The 11,683-nt window shown below is 56.2% G+C and overlaps 3 protein-coding genes across 3 annotated transcripts in view; 1 reads left to right on the forward strand and 2 right to left on the reverse strand.

The window, feature by feature from the left end:
* The window catches only part of TRIM28 (tripartite motif containing 28), a 6,765-nt gene extending 1,360 nt beyond the window's left edge, over positions 1-5,405 (forward strand). Inside the window, exons 4-18 of the mRNA XM_006903040.1 lie at positions 221-353; positions 2,370-2,505; positions 2,593-2,709; positions 2,796-2,910; positions 3,014-3,160; positions 3,254-3,368; positions 3,449-3,555; positions 3,652-3,688; positions 3,776-3,821; positions 3,907-4,159; positions 4,241-4,560; positions 4,640-4,763; positions 4,845-4,931; positions 5,011-5,148; positions 5,229-5,405. Of these exons, the coding sequence (XP_006903102.1) occupies positions 221-353; positions 2,370-2,505; positions 2,593-2,709; positions 2,796-2,910; positions 3,014-3,160; positions 3,254-3,368; positions 3,449-3,555; positions 3,652-3,688; positions 3,776-3,821; positions 3,907-4,159; positions 4,241-4,560; positions 4,640-4,763; positions 4,845-4,931; positions 5,011-5,148; positions 5,229-5,405 (2,052 nt within the window). The remainder of the gene's footprint in view (positions 1-220; positions 354-2,369; positions 2,506-2,592; positions 2,710-2,795; positions 2,911-3,013; positions 3,161-3,253; positions 3,369-3,448; positions 3,556-3,651; positions 3,689-3,775; positions 3,822-3,906; positions 4,160-4,240; positions 4,561-4,639; positions 4,764-4,844; positions 4,932-5,010; positions 5,149-5,228) is intronic.
* Positions 5,406-6,045: 640 nt separating this feature from the next.
* On the reverse strand, positions 6,046-7,879 carry CHMP2A (charged multivesicular body protein 2A). The gene is made up of 5 exons (XM_006903029.1): positions 7,693-7,879; positions 6,676-6,855; positions 6,468-6,598; positions 6,330-6,391; positions 6,046-6,216 (listed from the first exon to the last, which is right to left on the reverse strand). The coding sequence occupies exons 1-5, from the start codon at positions 7,858-7,860 to the stop codon at positions 6,083-6,085; spliced, it is 675 nt and encodes a 224-aa protein (XP_006903091.1). The 5' UTR covers positions 7,861-7,879; the 3' UTR covers positions 6,046-6,082.
* A 1,595-nt stretch (positions 7,880-9,474) lies between these two features.
* UBE2M (ubiquitin-conjugating enzyme E2M) lies at positions 9,475-11,677 on the reverse strand. The gene is made up of 6 exons (XM_006903030.1): positions 11,525-11,677; positions 10,815-10,909; positions 10,638-10,676; positions 10,442-10,545; positions 10,087-10,150; positions 9,475-9,994 (listed from the first exon to the last, which is right to left on the reverse strand). Exons 1-6 carry the CDS (start codon positions 11,631-11,633, stop codon positions 9,854-9,856), a joined length of 552 nt encoding a protein of 183 aa, XP_006903092.1. The 5' UTR covers positions 11,634-11,677; the 3' UTR covers positions 9,475-9,853.
* Positions 11,678-11,683: the final 6 nt, after the last annotated feature.

Here is an 11,683-nt window from a genome sequence, read left to right on the forward strand (position 1 = left end):
GGGGTCCCCGGGTGGGCACAGCCTCCTTAATGCACACGCTGCTAACCAGGTGCACGGCTCTGAGAGGGGTCCTCATGTGGGCACAGGCTCCTTAGGCACAGGATGCTAACCAGGTCCTTGTTCGGGACAGGTCCCTTTTTGCACTGTGGCCTGGGGAGAAGCGTGTGCTCTGGGTCGGGTTTTGTTTGTTGTAGACCTGGACCTTCCTTTCCCCCTGTAGTGTTGCACGAGCTGTGAGGACAACGCACCCGCCACAAGTTACTGCGTGGAGTGCTCGGAACCGCTGTGTGAAACGTGTGTTGAGGCCCACCAGCGTGTCAAGTACACAAAGGACCACACTGTGCGCTCCACTGGTAGGTGGCCCAGGAGAGGGCTAGGGCCTTGAGGTGCCCCAGGACAGGCTTCCTCACACCCAGCCGCTGCCACATACAAGGGCCAGTTCTGAGCTCCTTAAGGAACCACTCAGGGGTCTTAAGTCTGAGACCACTCGAGAAGGAGGATGGATCCTGGCCGAGGGCAAAATTCCTGGAATAAGTTAACAGACCTACGTGTGCTCCACGGTAGTGAGATGTAAATGGAGAGCTTTTGGGTGGCCTTGTGTCCGCGGAGTGGTGCTGCAGAGGTCTGGAGAAAGGGGGTCTAGGGAAAAGGAATGGTGCAAAGTGTGTGGTGTATAGGGCCATCATGGAGAGAACATCTTGCTTAGATGAGGACAGGTCCAGTCTTTGGTGAGAAAAGAGGTAGTTCCTGTAGCCAGGCTCCCAGAGTGAAACATTTGGTCTAGGGCAAGTTACTGAACTAACACTCTAGAAGGTATATTTCCAGAGGTACAGTAGATGTGGGACGACAGTATTCTACTAAGTCCAGCTAGGGGTTCCCCCCCTCCCAGATCTTTTTGTACTTGAGATCTAAGAAAGACTTGAAAACTTGGGTGTGAAATAGCAGTGGGCTTAAACATGTCACAAATCTGAAATGGTACAGGATAGGACAGTGTTCAGATCTGTTGTTCTGAGAGTTGCTGTGAGTCACACTCAGTGGCATCATGCAGCAGCTAATTTTTAGCCCAGAATTCCTCTTGAGGTAGAAGAGGAGAATGGGCAAGGCCTTGCAGCTGGTGGCTTGAAGACTAGTTTCAACACCTTTGCTTTAGACTGAGCAGTTAAGGCTTGGTTAATGGTCGAGAGGGAAAGGCCAACTTTGAATTACTCTCAAGGAGGGGAGAGGGGATGGGTTCATCTTTTGTCGTAGGTTCCTAGTCTGATTATCTCAGTGCTGCCTCTTACTCCCTCTTCGGTAGCATCCTACATAGATCTGTTGCTTGGCCGGTGGGTTGTAATTGGCTTGTGAGTTTGAGAGGATAATGGGCACACAGTTGCTGCGGAAACTTGGTGAATGAGCTCAGGGATCTTTAGGCTTGGTGTTGACATTTAATCCTGTGTAAGTCTGGGCTGTGGATGAACAGTAACAGGAAGCATTGTAGTTAGGTGGGTGTTGTCTAACAGGCAGCTTCTACAGGAAACTAGCATGGGATATAGGAGGTATTTTCCCACAAGTGGTCCGTATTGGTTACTTCTCTAATGTGGTTCCTAACAAGGATGTCCCCAGTGGTGGGCCTACCCCACATGTGTACTTGGCTGTGTTCTTTTAGGGAGCCGATCGCAGAGTATTTGAAGTGTTCTGTCAGTTGTATTATCAGATGTACCTGGGTTGAGAAAGTCTAGGCAGTTGGGGTATATTGTTAGGTGCTGTTGAGTATGACTCAGCAACCTTGGGAACAGCAGTTCTGAACCCTGTTATCCTTACAAACCTGTGCCATCCTTACAGTCTCTGACCCGCTCGAGTCCATTGTTCACCGCACCTGGTTGAGGGTCTTTCTGTTGCCTTCTCTCCACCGTCCCAAGCATGATGTCTCTCCAGGGAATAAATTCTAGCAACATGCACAAAGTATGTGAGAGGAAAACTTTGCTCTTCACCTTCAAGGAGCACACACTGCCTGCATCGTCTCTTAACACATCTGTGCTTTCGGCAGTCTGTGGGACTTCCAGCACAGTACTCTGACACCACAGTCCAAAGTCAACCAGCACTCTGGATAACAAGTGATTGAAAAGATCATGGCCTGAATGAGGCACCCCTTAGTCCTTAAATCTAATGTAATTTGGAGAGGTCTGTGATTGTAGACTTTCCAGTGCAGTCTGTCTCCTGATTGCCTTCCTGCTAGTAGAGAGGAGCGATTAGGGTTGCAGAGCTGTGTTCACTGGCCCCCATTGCTTTGTGTCCAAACTCTAAACCTGCCTGAGGGGGATGGTCTGCATAGCCCCTGAGGTAAAGTGGCCTAGGCCTGCCCTCAGCATTTCCCCCTTGCTCCATAGGCCCAGCCAAGACGAGGGACGGCGAACGCACCGTGTACTGCAGTGTGCACAAGCACGAGCCTCTCGTGCTATTCTGTGAAAGCTGTGATACCCTCACCTGCCGGGATTGCCAGCTCAATGCCCACAAGGACCACCAGTGAGTCCCACACAGCCCAGGGTGAGTGGAGTGGGCCATCTCCTGTACGTAACATCTTGTTCTGGGCTCTCCTTTGTCGTCCAACAGGTACCAGTTTTTGGAGGATGCAGTGAGAAACCAGCGCAAGCTCCTGGCCTCTTTGGTGAAGCGCCTTGGAGACAAGCACGCAACACTGCAGAAGAACACCAAGGAGGTTCGAAGCTCGTAAGTGGGGTTCCCAGATTCTCGGGGTACTGGGCCCGTGCCTGTCCACACTGACCCACCCTCCGCCACTGTGCTCTTGCCTTCAGGATCCGTCAAGTGTCAGATGTACAGAAGCGTGTGCAGGTGGATGTCAAGATGGCCATTCTGCAGATCATGAAGGAACTGAACAAGCGGGGCCGAGTGCTAGTCAACGATGCCCAGGTACCCACACCTGCTTGTGTGTGTGTGTGTGTGGGGGGCCTGTGGCCCAGCTGCTGCTTGCTGCGGTTTTGCTGAGTCTGCTGTCTTTGTTTTGTCACTATAGAAGGTTACTGAGGGGCAGCAGGAGCGGCTGGAGCGACAGCACTGGACCATGACCAAGATCCAGAAGCACCAGGAACACATCCTGCGCTTTGCCTCGTGGGCCCTGGAGAGCGACAACAACACGGCCTTGCTGCTCTCCAAGAAGCTGGTGTGCTTTTGTGGGGGCCAGTGGGTGGGTGGTCCTGGGAGGCACTGGGGTGCAGTCCCAGAACACTCACCTCCTGGTCATCTGTCTGCTCAGATCTACTTCCAGTTGCACCGGGCCCTCAAGATGATCGTGGACCCTGTTGAGCCACATGGCGAGATGAAGTTCCAGTGGGACCTCAACGCTTGGACCAAGAGTGCAGAGGCCTTTGGTGGGTCCCGCCTCCTGCTTGTCTTTGCTTGATCTCCACCCAGGACACTGCTGCCCTTGCTTACCGTTTCTTTCCTAAAGGCAAGATTGTGGCCGAGCGTCCAGGCACCAACTCCACAGGGCCCACACCCATGGCCCCCCCACGGGCACCTGGCCCGTTGAGCAAGCAGGGCTCTGCCAGCAGCCAGGTGAGGGAGTGTGAGAAAAAAGTGGTGGGGAGGGAAGGAGTGTGGGTCCATGGCCTCAGGGGAGTCACTCACCTGAAGTCTTGTCTCTGCCCGTAGCCAATGGAGGTGCAGGAAGGCTATGGCTTTGGTTCAGGTGAGTGAGTGTCCCTGGTGCTGCTGAGGGTTGGGGGAGGAACTGGCACTATTCCCACCCAACCTCACATCTCCCCCTTCTGACCAGATGATCCCTACTCAAGTGCAGAGCCTCACGTGTCGGGTGTGAAGCGGTGAGCATGGGGTCTGGGGGACGGGATGGTTAGGGACTGGCTAGGTCAGGGTCCACTGTGATGGTAAGATAACCACCTCCCACAGATCCCGTTCTGGTGAGGGTGAAGTGAGTGGCCTTATGCGTAAGGTGCCACGGGTGAGTCTTGAGCGCTTGGACCTGGACCTCACGGCCGACAGTCAGCCACCCGTCTTCAAGGTGTTCCCAGGCAACACTACAGAGGACTACAATCTCATAGTCATTGAACGGGGTGGTGCCGCTGCGGCAGCGGGCCAGCCTGGGACTGTTCCTCCTGGGGCCCCTGGAGCCCCACCCTTACCTGGCATGGCCATTGTCAAGGTGAGTGCCCTGTGACCCAGTGATCCTGGGAAGCTACAGACCAGTAGGTCTCACCTGACCACCCCTTGGGCCTCCTTACAGGAGGAAGAGACAGAGGCGGCCATTGGAGCCCCACCTGCTGCTGCTGAAGGCCCGGAGACCAAGCCTGTGCTTATGGCCATGGCAGAGGGTCCTGGTGTAGAGGGCCCACGCCTGGCCTCTCCCAGTGGTAGCACCAGTTCAGGACTGGAGGTGGTGGCCCCTGAAGGTGCCTCGGCCCCGGCTGGTGGCCCTGGTGCCCTGGATGACAGTGCCACCATCTGTCGGGTCTGCCAGAAGCCAGGTGACCTGGTCATGTGCAACCAGTGCGAATTCTGCTTCCACCTAGACTGCCACCTGCCAGCTCTGCAGGATGTGCCAGGGTTTGTAGCTGCTGTGGGAGGGGAGACCGGGTGGCAAATGGGGGTCTTAGGCAGACCCCTCACTTCCTCTGCTCTCCAGGGAAGAATGGAGCTGCTCCCTCTGCCATGTGCTCCCTGATTTGAAGGAGGAGGATGGGAGCCTCAACCTGGATGGAGCTGACACCACTGGTGTGGTGGCCAAGCTCTCCCCAGTCAACCAGCGGGTGAGGGCCAGAGGGTTTTGCGGGGGTGGAAGGGGGGGGGCAGCACCTCAGGGACAGCTCTCATTGTGCTGTGGTGTTTAGAAGTGTGAGCGTGTTCTGCTGGCCCTCTTCTGCCATGAGCCATGTCGTCCCCTGCATCAGCTGGCTACTGACTGTACCTTCTCCCTGGTGAGTCCTCAAGAAGGGGAGACGGGGGTGGGGTGTGTCTGCTGACCTGATAGTTAAGCTGAAATACCATTTCTTGCAGGACCAGCCTGGTGGCACCCTGGACCTGACGCTAATCCGTGCCAGGCTCCAAGAGAAGCTGTCACCTCCTTATAGCTCCCCTCAGGAGTTTGCCCAAGATGTGGGCCGCATGTTTAAACAGTTCAACAAGCTGACAGAGGTGAGTTGGAGGAGAGAGGCAGTACTGGGTTGGAGGGCTGGGGCCAGGCATAGATGAACTCTTTTTCTGCTTGTGCCTAGGACAAGGCCGATGTTCAGTCCATCATCGGTCTGCAGCGCTTTTTTGAGACGCGTATGAATGAAGCTTTTGGTGACACCAAGTTCTCAGCTGTGTTAGTTGAGCCCCCACCACTAAGCCTGCCTGGTGCTGGTCTGGGGGCTGCAGAGCTGTCTGGAGGACCCAGTGATGGTCTCTGAGGCTATGGCCCCAGCCCCTGTGGCCAGCGTGGCCTGGCTCTTCTTTGTCCTCTCCCTTTCCCCTGCCTTCTGGTGGCCTGGCTCCCACTCCCTGGTGGCCCTGTCCCCTCACAATATGGTTTTTACTTCTGTGGATTTAATAAAAACTTCACGTTCCTTGGACCCTGCCGTTGGTGAGTCTGGGAGTCATTTGTGTCAAGTTGACCTAGGAACAGTGGCTCCCAGTCTGCCACACAAGATCATGATTAATGTCAAGAAGTCACTTTATGTCATTGAGGGTCTTTCTAGCTTTCCAAGCAAGGTACCCTTCTGTAAGGACTGGCCACACCACTGCATGCCCAAAGGTTTGCTATCTTTGCTTCCACGGAGGTGCTGGCTGCAGTCGATCTAAGACATGCGAGGAGTGAGTAGCACGCTGGCAGAGCCCTGGTGCTCTCTGACCCTAGCCTGGGAGGGTGGGAAGGTTGGGAATGCAGGTTGGCTGGGCCATGGGACCCTTGTCATAGTGGGTCAATCCCAGGCCTGTAGTGGATCTTGTGTCACCACCTTAATGGAATAAAGTGCTTAATCTAAGGGACCCAGCTCCCCTGTGCAGTCAAGCAGTCAATCCCAGGAGTAGTGTCCACTTTTTATTCCAGGAGCATCCATGAGCTCCGATGGCAGCAGGGTGGGGTTGGTCAGTCCCTCCGCAGGTTCTTGAGACGCTCCTCTAGGTCTGCATCTGCATCGGCCAGGGCTGAGGCTGAGGCTGCAGCCTCTGCTTTCTTCCCCCCAGCAGCTACACTGAGCGAGCCTCCAGTAGAGGGGAGATCTGTAAAGAAGGGGGGCACATTGGTGCCATGCCACCTAGGAGGGAACAGGCATGTGTGAAGGCAGGACTGGGGCTGGCTTCTGGGGGCGATAGCCTTTGGTTTGAGTACTCACTGGACAGCTCGTCTGTCAGGCTCAGTCCCAACTCATCCAGGACCTGGGACACTACAGCATCACTAAAGGAGAGAAGAAACAAGGTAAGGCACTCACGAGGGCAGGTAGTGCTGCCTTACTCCCCCACGGCCTCCGCACCTCTCTTCCTCATCATCCTCATCTCCCATGGCATCATCAATAGCATCGTTCATCATCTCCTCCTTCATGTCCATGATTTCTGCCTGCCGCTCAAACTCCATCATGATCTTCTGGATCTGGGGAAGCTTCAGCTGGAGATGGAGGAGGGAGTGTGAGCCTGGGGGTTTCCGAGCCCCGAAGGCAGGAAGAGGAAAGGGTGGAAGCAGACCTGTCTGTTCATGGTGCCCATGGCCTTGGTGACGCCCTTCATGGCTTGTGCCATTGAGTTGTTGGACTTGAGCGTCTGGATTTTGAGAGACACAGCCTGGATGTTGGCTCGCATCAGCACAAATTTGCGCACGTAGCGTCGGGTACGCACCAAGTCCTTGGCCATGATGCGGACAGCATCCTGCAAGGGGGATGAGAGAGTGGGATGGGGATTCTGGGCACTTTTCTACTCTTGGAGAATTATCTGATGGTGTTGGTGGAGCTCCCTACCACCCACTCCTACTGTCTCCAAAGAACTCTGCAAGGCTAACGTGTCAACTGCTCACCTTCAACAGGGAGGGGCAGAGGCTCCACCCTCTCCCTTCTACATCTGCAGTCACAACCCTAACTTGAAGCACACGAGTTTTGACAAAAAATTCACCTCTCTACTGCAGGCTCTATCCAGAATCTCAAACCAACCTATTACAATCTCAGGTTTTCACTTGTCCGCCCACCCCAAACCTTTCTCCTTCCTTGCTAATCCGTGGCTTGTGTCATCGGGCCCAAACCTGTCATCCACCTATTCTCATGTCCCACAGTAAAGTGACCTGTCTCACTTTCCACTGCCCCTCTCCACGACCTGTCACCAGTCTAGGTCATCTCTTACTTACTGATCGGGTCAAATCAGGCCACACATGTCCTCTTTTTGACTTGTAGCTGGGTTCTGCTCCCAGTCTGGTCTTAATGTCCCAAGAAGTCTAACTGCCCTGATCCTCAGCCCACTCATTGCCCCCCATGTCCCAGAGGCTTGCTCATGTAATACGTGCACTTTAATCTATTGGAACTAATCTTCTTGCCCAGCAGATCTTGATCACCTAAGCCTTGGTTCTCACCTCAAGCTAGGGAAGCCCTGCTCACACTTCAGTCCACTCTGGTCACCTGTTTGCTGCAGCATGTACTTGCAATCTACCAGATAACGTGATTGCAGTCCCCAACTGTGGAGTGTTGTCTCGTCTGGTCCCTGCCCCTCTGCACTCACCATCTGGCCCTGTTTGGCCATCTTTTTAATGTCAGCAATGATTTTCTTTTCCTGGGTTTCCAATTTCTGTCGCTCTCGGTCCAGCTCTCGCATGGCCCGGTTCAGGGCCCTCTGGTTCTGTCGCAACAGCTCCTCTGGAGTCTTTCGACGCCCAAACAACAGGTCCATGGCGGAAGGGACCCGCCTGCAGGCCAGGGGTCTAGTGAGAGGCCTAGCGGCAGGGCACAGAGCCCGAACACAGGGCAAGAAGCAGGACTGGGATCAGGAAGGGCTTGCAAAGTGAGAACACGTGGGAAGACCAGGGAACAGGTGGCCAAAAGACTGCTGTGAAGGTGGGGGCGACGTGGGGCGTGGAGATGGGTACCAGCCAGCCTATCCCCAGGCCCTCATACCCAGTTCCTCCCCATCACTGTGCCCACAGGGGCTAGGAGACAAGACCTAGGGCTTCAGTGGTCCTCCTGGCCGCCCAGGGTGAAATTCTGATGTCTGAGAGCGACTGGGGAGTTTGGGGCCCGGGCACGAGGCCATGACAGGTGTGGGTGTTCTGAGGACAGGCTCTGGCTAGCATGAAGATTGGGGGCACGGATGGGACAGTGTGGAAAGGGCCGCGTGGCACAATGTCAAGCACTGGGCCACCAGCCTAGGTGGTGTGAACCAACTGGCAGCACCAGGGGGAGGAAAACCGGGCAAATCGCACCAGGCACGTGTACTGAGAACGTGCCCCGACGGCAGGAGTTGGGGTCTGCACTAGGGTTTTCAGGACAGCAAGAGCAAAGTGATGGGGGCTGCAGCGCACCCCGGACACTACGCACGCGCGGAACGAGGGACGGGGTGGGGCATCGGGGGGAGCCCCCCGATCCGAGGACCAGGATCCCGAGAGGCGGAGGGCTGGGTGCCCGGCGAAGACAAGAGCCCCGAAAGACGCGTCCGTGCCCCCCGCCCGAGACCCGCGGTCCTACGGGGACCACTCACCGGAGCTGGCAGGACCTGCTTCCGCTTCCGGGTCACGCTCCACTCGCTCGGGCTCTGGAGCACCCGCCAACAACAGCCCCTCTGTCTATCGCTTCTGCCGCCGCCGCCGTTTCCGGATTAAACGACCTGACGTCACGCGTCCCGCCCGTGCCTGGAATGCTGGGAAGCGGTTGGACGCGCCTGCGCACTCACGCCCGTGTGGCTAGGGGCGCGCCTGCGCATACTGGCTCCCGCAGCCTGCATGAAGCTGTTCTGCAGGTTCGGTTCCCGCATCCGGATTCTCCTGAGCTACCTAATCATGTCTGGCGACCTTCATCATTGTGGGTGTGTGATTCCTTTGGGCACCTTCCGCCTGGCCACCCCGAGCCTCCGCATTCCATGCTAGACTTCTTCATATCCCTGCAAGCTCAGACTCCTCTACGAGGCAGCCAGCACGAGGGTCCACACCCAGGAGACCAGCACCAAGACCTAACTCAGGGGTCCACTGTGTCATGCCCGATGTGTCCCGCAAAGGTGGCTGAAGGCTAGGGCTTCCACTACCTGGTCACCCAAGGTCTTAAGGGCAGAACTAGGGCTGTCAAAGCTCGTCCCCCATGCTCTCATGGTTACAAGGTGACCACCAGTTCTGGTCTTTTATTCATCCCATCACAAGCTTCGGCCCTGCTTCCCCGGACATGGGGAGGCTTGCTTGGGGTTTCCCAATGCCATCTCAGCTCCTGCTGAGCCAAAGGCCCACCCACAGAGACCCAAGATGGACCTCATTTCCCCCTCCTCTACCCTCCCCAGGAAACAAAGAAGATACAGAGGCCATGCAGTAACGTTCCCCTTTAATTGCCTGGTGGGACCTCTGGTAGCTGATGGGTAGGATGCCAAGGCCCCAGCTACACAAGCCTCTTGCCAAACCACCCCAATGCTTAGAGTGGGGGGGGTTGGATAGCACCCAGCAGGGGGCTAGACAAGCCAATTCATTTCCCATTGCTGAGTGGGTCAGGAGAGGCAGCGCTGACCTTAATCACATGGTGGTTTAAAAAAAAAATAATAAGGGGCAGGTGGCAGGGAGGGGAGGCAAGGCCAGGGCAGGGGACAACCCCCACCGGCTGCCCCACATCCCCCACCTATGACCCCCAATAAATATTTGCAGGGGACACCGGGGCTAGTGGCCCTGGCAGGGGTGGGGTGAGCAGCAACCCTATTTCAGGCAGCGCTCAAAGTAGGTGGAGCCGATGTAGCCACCCCGCATGGATCGCTGCACGTTCTGTTCAAACAGCCGTCGGTTGTTCTGCAGGACCTCAGCGGCCTCCTTGTTCAGTGGGTCCTCGGGGTTGGGCTCCTTCAGTCAGCAAAACATGGGTCAACAGGCTGATGGGGCAGAGGGGCTGGGCTGGCCTCCCACTGCCCCAGGCCTCACCTGCCCCTACTCACCAAGAAAAGATACTGCAGGCCATAAATTATGGAGTTTATCGTAAGGACTGGCTTCCAGTCCTCTCTGTGGACAGAGAATTAAGAGTCAAGGACTCCAGAGCAGGTGTGCTCTGTTTCCTGCAGGGACTTTACGGGTCAGGCACAGAGCATGGGGTAGTGGGGATGTGAGGCTTGGGGGAAGTGTGCAAAGGAGAAGCCAAGGGGGGGGTGGGGTAATTAGTATTATGAGGAAGAAGACGAAGAGATGGAAGGAATAGAAAAACACAAACTATAGTGAGAGAAAATGAGCAGAGACAGGCTTAGAGCCCCTGAGGAAGGTCAGGAGGTGAGTAGGGTAGTAGAGTTAGCAACTCACCTGAGGATGTTGAGGCAGACATTGCCCTCGAGGTCGATGTTGGGGTGATAAACCATTGTTTCACACTTCACCTTGGGGGGGTCATGGGGGTAACCCTGACCCACCTTGGCAGGAGAGAGAAAAAAAAAAAAAGGTGTACCTCAGTGACCTCCTTCTCAGCCCAGGGAGCTGCTGTCCCTGCCTGCCTGGAACTCACCTTAAAACTGAACACAAATTTCCCACTTTTGTAGAAGCCCTGTTCAGAAGTGGGGATAGAAAAGAGGAAGATGTTAGGGCCAAATCCTGCCTGGGTCTGGCAGGCACATTGGGTCTTCTTTTCTGTGACTTGGCCATATGGTTTGTGCAAGGCACCCAAATCAGTACTGTCTCTCACCTCATCAGGACAGATGACCAGCTTGAAGTTGAGGAGGTCGTCTGGGTCTGAGAAGTTGATATCACAGGTCTTGGGCAGGTTGAGCTCGTTAATGTCTGGTTAGGGAAGGAGGTTGTTGATTGGCAGGGAAGGAGGCAGAGAGGAGAAGGTGCTCAGGGCAGGCAGCAGCAGAGATGCGAGACCAGCTGCAACCCTTTCCCTGGGGAGCCTTCGCACCCTCGAAACGGGATCTCTGGGATCCACGGCATATACAGAATGTGCACCCTCCTCCAAACCGGCTCCCAGGTGCTGCCTCCTCCAAGAGCACACTCGCTGGCTCCCCACATCCATGGGCCCCAGCAGCCTAGGTAGGACCACCTTAAACCGGGAGCTCTTCAGTCCAGGGGGCACTGATTCCCTGCTTCCTCTTTCTCCCAATCCCAAGTCTCCACTCCCCTCCTCTCATCCACTTGTCATCCAGAATCCTGGATCCAAGGAGCCCAGCCCTGTGAACGCCCTCAGCTTCCCAGGTCCCGCATCCTAGACACCTGGCCCTTTTGATAACCACGCATGCCCCACCCACGCCCCCAGTCCCTGCCTGCCTCGCCACCGCCTCGCCCCCCACCCGTGACCTCTGACCCCCAGCGACAGCATTACCCCGCCCCTGACGCCTCGCCCCAGGTCCTGACCTCCGACCTCCCATCCCCAGGGCTCAATCCTCACTCTCCTACCCTTCTGGATCCGCAGCTGCGCCGCCGACGCCTTCTTGCTGCTGCCCTTGGTGCCGCCCGCCGACTCCTCCTCCTTCTTCTGCTGCTTCAGCGAGAACAGCTTGATCATCCTGCCGCCGCCGCCGCCGCTGCCGCCGCCGCGGGGCCCGGGACTCCGGC

The sequence above is a fragment of the Elephantulus edwardii genome, unplaced genomic scaffold (genome assembly GCF_000299155.1).
Source record: "Elephantulus edwardii isolate Elephantulus edwardi_28Jun2011 unplaced genomic scaffold, EleEdw1.0 scaffold00496, whole genome shotgun sequence".
In the NCBI taxonomy this organism is placed as follows: Eukaryota; Metazoa; Chordata; class Mammalia; order Macroscelidea; family Macroscelididae; genus Elephantulus; species Elephantulus edwardii.